This window comes from Sminthopsis crassicaudata, chromosome 6 (assembly GCF_048593235.1).
Source record: "Sminthopsis crassicaudata isolate SCR6 chromosome 6, ASM4859323v1, whole genome shotgun sequence".
Taxonomy (NCBI): domain Eukaryota; kingdom Metazoa; phylum Chordata; class Mammalia; order Dasyuromorphia; family Dasyuridae; genus Sminthopsis; species Sminthopsis crassicaudata.
In genome coordinates this window covers 210,566,467-210,581,643 of record NC_133622.1, presented here as the reverse complement: position 1 = coordinate 210,581,643, position 15,177 = coordinate 210,566,467, and the positions used below count along the sequence as shown (strand labels likewise).

General features: G+C 37.8%; 1 protein-coding gene across 2 annotated transcripts in view; it reads right to left on the bottom strand.

The window, feature by feature from the left end:
- NAV2 (neuron navigator 2) overlaps positions 1–15,177 on the bottom strand; it is a 459,603-nt gene that overhangs the window by 275,086 nt on the left and 169,340 nt on the right. Inside the window, exons 5-6 of one of the 2 annotated variants that reach the window (XM_074273796.1) lie at positions 10,394–10,658; positions 7,011–7,079 (exon numbers count right to left, since the gene is read on the bottom strand). In XM_074273796.1, coding sequence (XP_074129897.1) covers positions 7,011–7,079; positions 10,394–10,658 — 334 coding nt within the window. The remainder of the gene's footprint in view (positions 1–7,010; positions 7,080–10,393; positions 10,659–15,177) is intronic. The other variant, XM_074273797.1, reaches the window with a different exon arrangement.

Genomic DNA, 15,177 nt, shown 5'->3' with positions numbered 1-15,177 from the left:
GGAAACTGCAATTTATCAGAGTCCCTCCTAAAATTCATTTCATTTTTTGTCTTGGTTGTATATTCTTTTGTTGTCAACCAATTTCTAACCACACCTAGATGGATACATTAAGAAATATGGAACCATAAAAAAGGATGTGGGTGTCAAACTCTTGCCTCAGTTATTAAAGAGGATGCTTAATCTAAACGGCAACACAGAAATTGAGAAACCATCATAATTTATGAGACAGAATTACCAAACAGAAACTCAGACACCTGAAATGAAAACAAATGGACTACTTGGGAAACACTAGTACAACCAAATATCTTCTTTCAATATCTAATTAATATATTCCTTAGAGATTTTACAACTGGAATCTGTCTCCTCAGACTGTGACTGGCCAAATATGTATATTTATATAAATATGTTTATTCCTAGAATCTTATCTATTTGATTAAAGATAGTCATTCGCTTTTCTTTCAAATATGTATCTCAATTCTTGATTTTAAGAAGGACCCTGGTAAGATGATTGACTCTGCTGGAACTTCATACCTTCTCTGAGGATGTTTGAGTCCCTTCACTAATAAGGTTAAAAACAAGTGACATTTACGGGACCCTCCCAATCCCTCAGACTTATAACTAACTACATTGCTCATTCCATGGAGCCAAATGTTATCATTTCTTCTCACCTCAACCACTCCCCCCATCTGTATCTCTGCCTCAAGTTTCTCCCCATTTCAAACCATTCTCCATTCAACTACTCCATTTCTCCCCAGAGTCTGCCAGAGACTGCCAAGTGTGAGCAGGTCCTCTCCCTTTGCAAGGGACTCCAGTGGTTAGTTATTACTTGGTTTGGCGTTCAAAGCTTTTTATAACCCAACTCCCTCCTTTTCAGCCTTCTCCTGCTCTTTTTCCTCCTCCTCCTTCTAAATCTTCTTTTTTAAGCACTTGGGGTTAAGTGACTTGCTCAGGGTCATATAGCTAATGTTCAAGACAGAATTTGAACTCAGGTCCTCTTGATCACAGGGCATTATCCACCCCTTTCTTTTTTTTCATTGACATCCACTCTCTTTCTAATTAAGCTCCAGTGGTTTTTCACAGGACTTTACATCTTTTGTCTCCAAACACTTTACACTTAGTGTCCCCATGACTGAAAACTTCTGTCTCCTAAACTTGAGCGCTTACTTTCCCGGAGCTTCCTTCAGGTCCCTTCTCCAAGAGGTCTTTCCCAGTTCCTCTCCAGGTGTCAGTGTCTACCCCTCCGAGATTAACTCCACCGACTCTGTACAGCTCCTGTGTATATCTAGTCCTCCTCACATGTTGTGAGCCTCTTGAGGGCAAAAGTGTTTTCGCTTTTCTTTGTACTCTGAACACTTAGAAAAGAGTCTGCTACATAGTAAGCACTCAATGAATGATTTGATTGATTTTTGATTTTTGATTTTTCACGTGAGCTCATTTGCATATGTGATCTCATTGGTAGGCACTATATCACTGGTATATACTATTTCGTTTGCATATGTAAATCCATTGATATATATCATCTCCTTTTCATATGTAAATCCATCCGCATCTCACTTGCATATGTGGTCTCATTGGCTTACACAACTTCATCAGCATATAGTATCTCACTTGCACATGTAAATTAACCAGTGCATATTATCTCATTTGCATATGTAGTCTCGCTGGCATATATTATTTCATTTGCATATATAAATCATCAGCATATACTATTTCATTTGCATGTGTGTTCTCATTGGCATATACCACCTAATTATCATGCCTCATTTAATTTGCATATGTAAATTATTAGCATATATCAGCTCCTTTGCGTATGAAAATCTACCAGTATATATCATCTCATTTGCATTTGTGACCTCACAGCCATCATCCCATGACATAGACACAGCAAATGGTGTTATTATTAGTTTACAGTTGAAATTTCTGAGAAATTAAATGACTTGCTCCTGATCACCTAGCTAGCATCAAAGGCAAGGCGCCAGGCTAGGTGTAACAAGTTTAAGTCCAGAGCTCTCCTCACTGCAGTAGACACAGCCCATCCAAGCCGACGTTTCCAGTAATTAGAGATCTGCAGAGCCGAGTGTACCCCCGCAGACGGCCCAGCCGCCTTTCATTAGATGGAGCCATCCCGCTGAGCCTCCACTTTCAGAGCATGTAACCGGCTCTGGAGCCCCAGACAAGGAGGACCACAGTCGGAAAGCATCATGTGTGCACATGTACTTGTGCAGGCCCCTCTCTAAACGTCTCCTTGGGGCCGAGCAAGAAAGGTGGCTGCAGAGAAGCGAGGGGCCGTAAAACGTAGATTGCTAAGACTCTTAAGGGATTCCGTGAGAGGGGCTTTCCACGAGGGAAGGCAGAAACACATTTTTCCTAAAAAGTGGCCACAAAAACTCAAGCTTATTCCCACACAGCACTGAAGATTTGCCTCCATTAGGGGCTTCTTTTGTCCCTAGCAGGAAGTCAATTGCAGCCATAGAGGCCAGTTGTAAAGATGATCCCAGGTAGTAAAGGCCAGTGGGGAGGAGATTTCCAAGCTTAGCAGTTTGAGAGTGACTGGAGGAGGCAATGGTATAAGGAACAGCTCTGCTGCAGGCCTCTCCCAGTGGAGAAGCTGAATCTTTCTGGTGAACAGCGCACAGTGATAATAAGCATTTGACTCAGACAATTCCAAAGAGTGTTAACAATAATAATAATGTTTATACAGTGCTTACTACGTGCCAGGCACTGTGCTAAGTAGTTTATAATTATCCTCTTCTTTTTTTTTTTTTTTTTTTTTTTTTGAGGCTGGGGTTAAGTGACTTGCCCAGGGTCTCACAGCTAGAAAGTGTTAAGTGTCTGAGACCAGATTTGAACTCGGGTCCTCCTGAATTCAGGGTTGGTGCTCTATCCACTGCGCCATCTAGCTGCCCCCTAGTTTATAATTATCACCTCATTTGATCCTGACAACAGCCCCCAGAGGTAGGTACTAATAACACCCCCATTTTACAGAGGAGGAAACTGAGACAAACAGAGGTCAACTGACTCGCTCAGGATCACTCAGCCTCTAAATAAGTGTTTGAGGTTAAGTTTGAACTCAGGTCTCCTTGACTCCAGACTCGGCAGCATCTAACCAAGCCTGATCACCCTCACAGGAGGATCCTGATGTTGGTTCTAGTAAACTGTGCTAAATGTCTTTGAAGGGAGGTGTCAAAGTAAGGTTTTGGCCTTTTATCTCTAGTTCCAGAGAGAGCTGCCCAAAGCAGCCTCTAAATGAATGCTTGCAGCAAGTCTTAGTCACCTGAAGGATTCCCCTCCTCCCATGAGTCTACCTTGCTGATCCCCAAAATGCAAAACTGCATTTATCATTTCCATTACTTTAAACAAATTATTCCCCTTGATTAGAAAATACTCTTCTTTTTACCTCTTCCTTTTGGTTTCCCAAGCTTTCTTAAAGGCTTACTTTACGTGACTTTCCTGTATCTCTTCTGCCCTCTGTAGCTAAACTCCTGGAAGAAATCATCTGCAATAGAAGCCTCTATTTTCTCTATTCCCTTTCTCTTCTGAACCCCTTACAATCCAGCTTCTGACCCTATCATTTGACCAAAACTGATTTCCAAAATTACTGATGATCTCCGAGTTGACAAATCCGATGACCTCTTCTTAATCCTCATTTTTCTTGGTCTCTCTGCAGCCTTCAGCTCTACTGATCACCCTCTTCTCCTTGGAACACCATTTTTCTTAATTCTTCTATCTAGCTGACCACTTTTTCTCTGTTTCCTTTACTGAATCCTCCTGCAGGACCTCTAACCACTGGTGTCCCTCAGGGTTCTGCTATGGGCCTGTGTCTTCCTCTGTACAACTTCACTTGGTGAACTTTTCCGCTCCCATGGATTTACTTACCATGATGACACTGATGGATTCTCAAATCTACTAATTCTGCCCTGAACTCTCAGCCGACCTCCAATCTCACATCTCTACTTGCTTTCCACACATCTTAAAACCGGCTGTCCAGTAGACATCTTAAACTCTACATGTCCAGAACTAAACTCATCATCTTTTTCCCTGAATTATTCTCATCTTCTCCCTTCCTTATTACTACAGAAGGCAACATAATCCTTTCAGTCCCTCAGACTTTCAACCTTGCATACCTCACTATCCAAGCTTTTGTCTATTTATTTCACTTTTGCAACATCATCACTCATATAGGCCCCCTTCTCTCCTCTGACACTACCATCACCCTGGCAAGATCCTCAACATATTCATTAACCTTAAAGAAGGAATAAGCAATAGTTTAAAGGCAAAGGACTTTCCAGGTCTGGTGCCTTATTAACTTATTCACACTCAAAGTCTAGCCCAAGCTTGGACTGAGTTTCACCACTACAAGTACTTCTAGCCTATTCAGGTCATTTTCTCAGTTCCTTTCAGTTATCTATATAAACACAAGAATAGCGCCCCTCAATCGAGGATTTAGAGCTGAATATGTCTCCTTGCAGAAGCAATAACAATCATTCCCAGAAGTTCTAGAAGGGATAAAATCTTCAAACCATTCAGATAAGGAACTCTTTGGGCCACAAAGTCAATTTCATGTTTCTCCCTCATTAAGTGTATGGTGTTTTCTATGAAAGAATATCTCAGAAAAATAGGGAAAAGTAGCCAGAATCACATCACCATTCCTGGGGGGTGTACCTAGTGCTGGTTCTTATAATCTATGCTTTCAACCTGAGGGTAGGTCCCAAATTATGAGATCATACTCCAGCTGTTAGACTGTTATTCTAAAGCACTCTCCCCATTTGCACTACCTTGGTTCCAGCATGATTAATTGCCGGCTATGCTGATTTTATTTTATGGTGGACACAATTTTCACCAGTGCATGAAGGTGTTTTCTACCTAATTCTTAGGTGTAAACTCAGGTGGTGATCTTTTTTTGATCAGCTCTGAGTCAGCCAGAAACAAATCAGTCTTGTCATAGAGACCCTCAATTACTGCTCCCACATTTCAAAGAAGGCATTCACTTTTCTTGGTGCATGATGGGCATTTTTGCCAATCACATGACTGACAGCAATTGCTGCTCATGTCAGAGTATCTCTTTCCGCTCCGCCCTCATGTGACAGGTACCACCAAAGCAGCAGCTGCTAGAAGCATTTCCCCTTGTGCTGAGAAAGGAAAGCAAGTCAGAGGGAAAAAATAAACTGGATATTGCTCATAGTAGGAAGCATGTCTAGATAACTCATTCTTCAAAGAAATTTGACTTACAGGGATCTGTCTGCATTACCAAGTAAAAATTTACGTAATGACTAGGAACATATAGGCATTTTAAAGCCCACCTGTTGCTTTTTTAGTTAAATGCAAGGGAAGTGACTTAACAGAAAAGGAAAGAAATATCATCTGTTAAAAGTTACCATTGATTTCTTCAATCTGCACAGAGTGCAGAAAAGACTATAAAACTGTTACTATATGCATGCAACCTGCAGGCGCTACTGATTTCTCCCTTGTTCAACACGCTTGTAAGCAGGGAGTGTTGTTTTGCCCACTACCCCGCAAAGGTTAAGGATGGTAAGAATCCAGAATAGGAAGGGTGGCGGCTTGTATGCATATGCTTGGAAACTTGTAGGAGGTCCAGCAGAGAAGGCCTTTCTCCAAACATCATTCCATTTAAAATTCCACATTATAACCGCATCCCTCTTTTTGCATGCAGACTTATGTTCCTTTCCCTACCAATTTCTTTCCTTAAGAAAGTCATGAGAAGTTTAAATCTGCAGTGTCCGATGCAACAGTTCAACTCACAAAGAAAATACGGTGCATAAAAGATGCATTCCAGACACCTGCTAGATCAGAGAACATAATGACATTCTAGGGATATGTGCATTCTTTCTGTCTTTATTTTGGCTTACCCAGTCATTGTCAAGGGCATCAGCAATGGTCTCTGCCATTGTCTTGCCTAGGAAGAGTACATTCAGAATCCTCTTGGTTTCTTTCAGTTTTAACTGGGCACCATTACACAAAAATGCTCTGATCTATTCTCAGAAGGATATTTACTATCCATCCATACTGTACCATGATGTTTCTTTACTAGCAATGTGTGATTAACTCCTTTCTCTCGGGAATATCCAGAATCAAAATCATTCATTTGAATGGCATGAGACTTTTTAAAGCAGTCAATTCCGGTTAAAGAAGCCTCCTGACACCAAAAATAAGTCTGGACTATCACTTGGATTCCAAATTGGTTTTATGCCTATTAAAACAACCACTATCACAAGACTCTAAACTCTTAGGGCACTCCAGGTTAAAATGTAAATTTTAAGGAAGATAAATTCAAATGATAACAATGAAAAATTCATCTAAGAGAATGCCCCATGGGACATTTGGAGTAAAGGTTCATCAACTGGAGAACAAAGTACATAAAGTAATAACACAAATAACAGAAGACCAAATCAAAAGAAGAATGATTTGAATGGTATTCCCAAGTACGGTGAGGAATCCTTTCTAGGACACGGTGTGCAAGTCAAGGTAGGAATCCAGGAAAAAGCAGAAAGTTGTGCTTTTTATTGATCTGCAGAGAGATTAGATGTTCTTGGCTTTGGTGCATCAGGGTACAAAAAGAAGACATGTTTGCTTTGAGATTTAATCTCATCTTACCTATTAGATCCAAGTTTCAGGTCTTTATTGCCCCAGAAAAAATGTCAACCTCTTTTTAGGGAGCTTAATCACAGAAAATAAAAGTGTCAAAGATACCAGAGCATAGCAAGGTAGAAGTAGAGTAAGGAAGGGGGGAAAAACACACAAAATTAGAAGCCAAATTAAAATAAACATAAGCAAAGCAACAGACACAGACCCACTTTACAATACCTCTTTTTGCCTACTTTTGTGTCATTTTGCAGCTCTCTGATCCTCTGTAATCAAAATCATCATCTTTTTTGTTAACCTGAATTCCAAACATGCAATCGAGAGGGAAATCCAAAAGGAAACTGGGCAAAAGCAGAGGGTAAAGGCGATTGGGTTAAACCATGCTTTGCAGAATAGGAAGAAACTCTAACCTAGAGGTTTTTTTCTGACCCAGAGTGAACCGGATGAGTTTGCTTTGAGATGGGTCCCTGGATGATGCACTGCACAACAGGGAAAGAGAAAAAAAAGTAGAAGAGATAAGTGAGTAGAAAGTAGATATGTTACCCAAATAAGTCACAACTTATAGAATAATGGTGATGGATGGAAATGGCCCATGTCTAGTTTTCTCTCTTTATCTCAGTAGCTCATAGATTTATTTATTTTTTAATTTTAATATTTATTATATATATATAATTTTTAATGTTTAGAAAATCTTTTTAAATTAAAAAAATTGGCTCATAAATTTAGAAGTAAGAGGAACCTCATTTGTCATGGAGTCCACTCTACTTTTCTTATAGCTGATTAAAAAGAAGTCTGCAAAAGTAAAATATCTTGCTCAAGTTCAAACAGGTAATAGACAAGAGACAAAATTCAAATCCAGGCCCTCTGATTCCAAATTCCTATTCTCTCTACTTTATTCTTCTATCACCACTGAGTCACTGGGATCTGATTTCGCCAATCTGATCAATTTCCATTGAATTAATATCAAATTATTCAGGATACTGAAAGTAACAAGACAGATTTTCATTCTTCTTTTGTATACAATTTCTTGGTCTACCTTATTTTTCCTTGCCTGCATATGTAAACATATATATGTATTTATTATAAGTATTTATATTATTAACAACTACCATTTCAATAGGGAACCTGAAGACAAATATAAATGTCAAACTATTACACTTATAAAGTATATATATATATATATATATATATATATATATATATATATATATATATATATATATATATATATATATGGATGTCTCTTTCAGAGCTACCATAGAGAATTTCAAAAACATGAGGAGGATTTTTGTTAATAAACAAATCTATAAAGATAATAAGCTTGTATCATTTTTTCACTCAAGGGTGTGAAAACAGTCATTTAAGTGGAAAGCTTTTCAACTTGTGTTTTGGACTATATCTATCCATCAGTTGAGGGAAGTCCTGGTGGGAAAATTGCCTCTACCAATATAGGTTGGTACTTTCTCTGGAACTTCTTATTATGGAGAGGTGCCTAGATGGTTAAAGAGACGTGTCAGATAGCTGGTATGCTAGAGATGGGACTGGAATCCAGGTATTCCTGATTCCGAGGCTGAAGCCCATTTTGATACTGTTTCTGAATGAAAACTTATGGTTTACCAAACAGCTGAAATGTATTGTCTATCAAACGTTCGTCAAGAAACTAGGAAGATTTGCTCCTCAGTGATGAATATTACCTAAGCCTAGGGTAGATATCAAATTACTTGAACTTAACTTAGCTGTCTTGAAAATAATCTAAAATAATACTTTTAGCTTTTCCCACATGTAAGGGGTATTTAGGGATGGCAAATAACTGAAAAAACCCAAACTTGAAAAATTGTGCGTATTTCTAAATTTGAATAACTTGTGTGCACATATAGCCAAAGAAGAGAAAAAGCCATGGATCCTTATGTTATGGATCTAAAAGAACTCATAAAGTCATGTCTAATTTATGAAATGGCATATGGCTCTTAAAAGAAAACAAAATGAGAAACCACTACAAAAGCACACATGTCTGGTGCATGGGTCATGAGAAGAGCTGGAATATGACAACATCTCCTTTAGAATGGTTAAGTGTGAAATGTCATACTGATGTTGTGAGGATCTAACTGTGGTATTCCGGTGGCTTTTCATTAAAAAAAAAAAAAAAAGCTTCCTTCTCTTTCTCTCCCTTTATACAATTCATAGAAAAAACTGGAAACTTTTATAATATGTCACCCTCCAAGGGGTGTCTGAGAATGAGGATATAAATAATTTCAAAGCAAGGTTCAAATAATCCGATAGATGATGGATCCTTCACTGTGGATTTGTGAAGAAAGCTAGGATGCTCGAGGACATGGCCCCAATTTTCGGATTACAGTCGGAGAAACAAAAGTCTTTTGGTGCTCTCATCTTCAGAGAAACAATATGGGATGGAGAATCAATCTAGCAACTAGAGTCTTAATTTCTGTATAAATAATTTTAGATTCTGACTAAGCAACAAAGAATCTTTCTTTTCCTCGGCACATGAGTATTGGATTAACCTACTGCTTTTATAAGATACACTATATATGTGTGTGTGCCATATATGTGTCATTTGTACACATATGTATTTGTATATATAAATACATAAGTTATAGGCTTATATTGTCATCTATTTATTATATATTGTAATGCTGTTGTTCACTCATTTCAGTCAAGTTTAAATTTTTATGACCCCATTTGGGATTATCCTGGCAAAGATATTGGAGTGGTTTGCCATTTCTTTCTCCAGCTCATTTTACAGATAAGAAACTGAGGCAAACAGGCTTTAATGATTTATATAGAGTCACGCAGCTAGTAAATATCTGAAGTCAGATTTGAGCTCAGGAATATGAATCAGAAATATGGGCTTAATTCTAAGCTTAGTGTTCTATCCACTGTGCTACCTAGCTACACATACACATATATATACACATACCCACACATGTATATGTGTGTGTGTGTGTGTGTGTATAATCAAATTAGAGGTAAAACCAGTAATAATAATAATAATAATAATAATAGTAATAGTATTTTATAAAATGCTTTACACACAATGCCTTTTTGAGCCTCATAAACAAGCAGAAGTTATAACTCAAAAAGATAGTTTAGAAGTCATGTGATTTAGGAAGGAGCACTGGTTTGGTCTCAGAGAGATGTGGGTTCAAATTCCAACTCTACCACTTGTGACTTCATGTAAGCAACTTCAGCTTCTTGGGCTTCTATCTACTCCTCTATCAAATGAAGAAACTGAACTAGTCCTAAATCCTAACATTCCTGGAGATAGAATGGGAAAACATTATTATTCCCATTTCATAAATGAGCAAACTGAGGTTAAGAGAAGTTAATTTTCTTGACCAAGACCATATAGCTATTAAATGGAAGAGATAGGATTCTAATTCATAATTGCAGATTTTGATATTTAATACTGCTTTTTCCCAGCTGCTTTTCCAAAGGAAAGTTTTTTTTTTCACCTACCATTTTTCGTTGTAATACACCAAATATATGTAAAAGAGAAATGTGAAAGGTTCTCTGAAGTTATTATAAAGGGTATTTTATTACATGCTGATATGAATTTGAAAGGCACAGATTTAGAGCTGAACCAGCTGGCATCCTGACCCATAAAAATGAGCAATCCTACCAAGTTACACAAAACTGGCTTGTTTTCTCCATTTCTACTATAGTCTTTTCTCATGGACTACCAAGAACCGCTCTCCCTTATTATCATTAGAAGAACACATATTGCATGATAGACAGAAAGCAAGATAACTGCTTTTAAAAAAAAGGGAAGTCCCACCTGGATTGCATTTCTGGCTGTGCTTTTGACTGCTGATGTGAAGTTGGTGGGTGCGGCTGGCACTGGGTTTGGGGGTTAGCCGGCACCTGCTGAGGCTGCGGTGCCCCGACCTGACTCTGGTAGGGAGAGGTGGCCAGCTGTGAGACCACTGCAGTTGCTGGCTGAGATGAGTGAGGTTGTTTCTGGGGCTGCTGCTGCTGTTGCTTGTATCTGGATAGGCTGAAAAAAAGGCCTAAAATGGCCTTCAGGTTTCCATTCCGGATTTCTGAAAGATAACAAAAAGCAGCTTGTCAGAAGGGCAGCTTTCCCTTGGGCCCCATTCCTCTCCCATAGCTCAGAGATGGTCCCTTTCAGCCCACACTTGGAATTGAATTCCTCAAGGATAAGACAGATTTCCGGAAAACTTAATTGGTATCACAGTTGCTTAAAATTGAGCTTTAACCACAAAGAAATTATTTTCCTTCTCCTCCGTAATGGATATATTAGAGATAAAAGGCAAGTTGCAACCTGGGGCTGGCAAACTGTTCCCAGACAGTTCCCTGTAACAGAAACTCAGGCATCACAGAGCAAGATCATGCTTGTGGGAGAAGTAAAGCGACTGGTCCAGTGGGAGTGATGTCTGCAACCACTGAGCCAACTTTCCTATATGGGACTCCATGGGGTTTTATTCTAGGGAGTGTTATTGTTTCCTTTCCCTTGTGCTTTCCACATATCCTCTTCCCCAAGAAGGAGCCCTAGTATGATAGAAAGAAGGACCTCAGTGCTATCTCTGACATGTGACTGAACTTGTTTCTTGTTTAATTTTTGGTTAATTTAGTTCTGAGAAGGGAAAATTGAGGTTTCCCCACTACTCATGCAATTGTTTCTTCAAAAAGTTAGATGCCATACTATTTGGTGCATATCTGTTTAATATTGATATGACCTGATTGTTATGGAAACTTTCAGCAATGTATAGTTTTCTTTTTATTAAATCTCTTTTAATTAGATCTCTTTTTACTTTTGCTTTGTCTGATATCATAATTGTTTCTCCTACTTTCTTTGCTTCAGCAGAAGCATAATATATTCTACTCTAGCTCCCCTTTTTTATTAAAGCTTTTTATTTTCAAAATATGTGCATATATTATTTTCAACATTGACTTTTGCAATTCCTTGTGATCCAAAATTTTTCCCTCCTCTCAACCCTGTGCCTTATATATGTGCCTCAACAACTGTGCAAGGATTCTAATATATATTAAACATGTGCAATTATTTTATACATATTTCCACAATTATACTGTGCAAGAAAAATCAGCTCAAAAAGGGAAAAAATTAGAAAGAAAACAAAATGCAAACAAACAACAACAAAAGTGAAAATTGTATGTTCTTATTCACACTCAGTCCCCATAGTCCTTTATCTGGGTGCAGAAGGTTCTCTTCATCACTTGATTTTTGGAACTGGCCTGAATCATCTCGCTGTTGAAAAGAGCCATATCCATCAGAATTGATCATCATATAATCTTGCTATTGCTATATACAATGTTCTGGGTCTACTCACTTCACTTAGCATCAGTTTATGCAAGTCTCTCCAGTCCTCTTTGAAATCTTCCTGCTGATTGTTTCTTATAGAACAATGACATTCCATAACATTCATGTACATAACTTATTCAGCCATTTTCCAACTGATGAACATCCACTCAATTTCCATTTCCTTGCTGCTACAAAAAGGACTACTACAAACATTTTTTTTACATACATATTCTTTTCCCTTTTTTATGCTCTCTTTGGGATACAGTCCCTGTAGAGACACTGCTGGATCAAAGGGTATGCACCAGTCTGATACCTCTTTGGGCACAGTTCCAAATTGCTCTCCAAAATGGTTGGATCAGTCCACAACTCCATCAGTAATGTTTTAGTGTCCCAGTTTTCCCACATCCTTTCCAACATTCATCTTAGCAGTCTGAAAGGCGTATAATGGTACCTCAGAGTTGATTTAATTTGCATTTCTCTAATCAATAATGATTTAGAGAATTTTTCATATGACTGTAAATGGTTTTAATTTCTTCATCTGAAAATTGTCTGATTATATCCTTTGACCATTTATCATTTGGAGAATCAGTCCCTTATTTTTACCTAGTTCATATTTTTCTGCTTTAAATGCATTTCTTTTAAACAACATAAGATTCTGTTATCCTCTTCTGTTTTATAAGTGAGTTAGTCCCATTCACATTTATAGTTATGATAATTGTGTATTTCCCTCTGTTCTATTTTCACCTATTTATCTCTCTCTCTCTTACAGCCCACATTTTCCTTCCTTAAAAGTGTTTTTCTTCTGCTCATTGTCTTCCCAATATATCCTTCCTTTTATAAGTTCCCTCTCCTCCTTTACCTACTTTTAGAGTAAGATAGATTTCTATATCCAACCAAGTGTGTACATTATTCCTTCTCTGAGCCAATTTTGATGAAAGTAAGGTTTAAGCTTTGCCTGCACTTCTCCCCATTTAAATTTCCTCCTCCAAAACACTACTTTTTTATGTCTCCTATGTGGGATAATTTATTTCACTCAATCTCCCCTCCCTTCCAATACAATCTTCTCTCACCCCTTTATTCTGTTTTTTGTGAGGTATTATCCAATCTAAGTCATCTTTGTTCAAAACCTCTGTCTATGTATATTCCTTTTAATTACTCTTAACAAAATAAAGTTACAAATTACAAATATTATCTTACTATATAGACATATAAATAAATAACTTAACCTTACTGAATTTTTATATTTTCTCTTTCTTATTTCTTTTTAAAAATCTTTTTATGAGTTTTTAAAGACTTGTATTTGGAGGTCAATCTTTATATTAATCTCTGGGCTTTTAATTAGAAATGATTGAAAGTCCTTTATTTTGTTAAATGTTCATTCTTATTCTCATTTTCCCTCCCCCCAAAGATTCAATTTTGCTGGTAGATGATCCTTGATTGTAATCCTAATTCATTTTCCTTTTGGTTTATTATATTCCAAGCCCTACAGGTTTTTAATATGGAAGCTGCCAAATCCTATTAATCCTGACATAGCTCCATGATATTTGAATTGTTTCTTTTTGGCCACTTGCAACACTTTCTCCTTGATCCCTGAGCTCTGAAATTTGGTTACAATGTTCCTGGGAGTTTTCATTTCCGGAACTCTTTCAAGTGATGATCAATGGATACTCTAAATTTCTATTTTGCCCTCTAGCTCTACTATATCAGAAAACTTTCCTTAATAATTTGAAAATTTTTTTCTAATCATGGCTTTCAGGAAGTCCAATAATTCTTATATTGTCTCTTCTGGATCTATTTTATAGGTCAGTTATTTTATTTTATTTTTTTAATGAGAAATTCCATATCTTCTTTCTTTCCTCATTTAAAAAAATTATTTTGCTTTATTGTATCTTAATATTTCATGTCATTACTTTCTACTTGTTCAATTTTAATTTTTAAGGAATAATTTTCTTTGGTGAGTTTTTGTACTTACTCCCCCTCCCCCCATTTGGCCAATTCTATTTTTTAGGGAATTATTTTCTTCAGTAAATTTTTATATAACTTTTCCCATGTTATTGACACTATTGTCATGATTCTCTTGCAATACTGTCATTTCTCTTCTCCCCAATTTTTCTTTTACTTGTCTAATTTGCTTTTCAAAATCCTCTTCCAAGGATTCAATTTGGGCCTAAGGCCAAATTATATTTTTCTTTGAGACTTAACAATTAGTCCTTTTGATGCTTTTTTCCTCTTCATCACAGTAACTTTCTATAGTCAAGCTCTTTTTTTTGTTTGTTTGCTTGCTTTTTTGTCCTTTTTTCTATCTTTTTTGTGACTTAGTGTTTTTATGTGAGAGTTGGGCTCTGGTCCTGCACTATCCCAAGCTTTTTGTGTTGGAGCTCTGGGTCCTACTGCTAGCTTTCACTGGGCTTCAGGGCAGAGCTGCTTTCTTTCTCTGGAAGGAAGGCTTCTCTTCTGGCTTGTCCTGAGGGAAGGAATCGCTCTATTGTCTTCTTCTGGGTATGGTGTCAAGTTGCTGGACTATCCAAGGAGTTGGGCCCTGCTACTGACTTGCTATGAAAACAGGGCCTTTCTGCTGGTAAGTCCCAGAGTCAGGGTATTGCTGTTTGAACAGCCTGAGGGAGGGGCTTTCCTACTGGTCACTACTGGGATCAAGACCTTGGGGATGGGACCTTGCTGTACATCTTGCTCACTTGCCTAGGAGGCTGCCTCCTAAGTTTGCAGAAACTGGGGACTTGCTCACTGGTGGTTTGCCCAGACTTAGAGTTCTTCTGTTGGTCCCCTTCTGTGAGGTTGACTACTGTTGTTGATGCTGCTCTTAGACCATGATCCCCCCATTGAGACAGATCTTTTCTGCTAGGCTGGTAAGCTGCTTCTCTGTTCCTAGATCAATTTTGAGGCAGTTTTCTCATTGTTTAGAGGAAATTTCAGGAGGGCTTCCAAGGGTTCCTTCCTCACTCTGCTACCTTGGTACCAGAAGTACAATTCTATTAATTTTAATCTGGCTCTTGCTCAATACTCATCCATGTTCTGTTCTTTATTTTAGATCAAAGGAACATAGTTCTGGAACTCAAAAGCCTAGTCTAATTCATTCTTTTGACAAATGGGGAAACTGAGGGCCATGGAGACAAAGTGAGCTTCTCAAGTTCACAAGGGCAGCAAACATCTGAGGTAAACCTGAACTCAAGTTTCATACAATTTATATTGGGGTAGCTGTCAAAGAAATTCTTTGTTCTCAGGGAACAATTCTCTTATATTCAACATTTTCTTAAGAACTG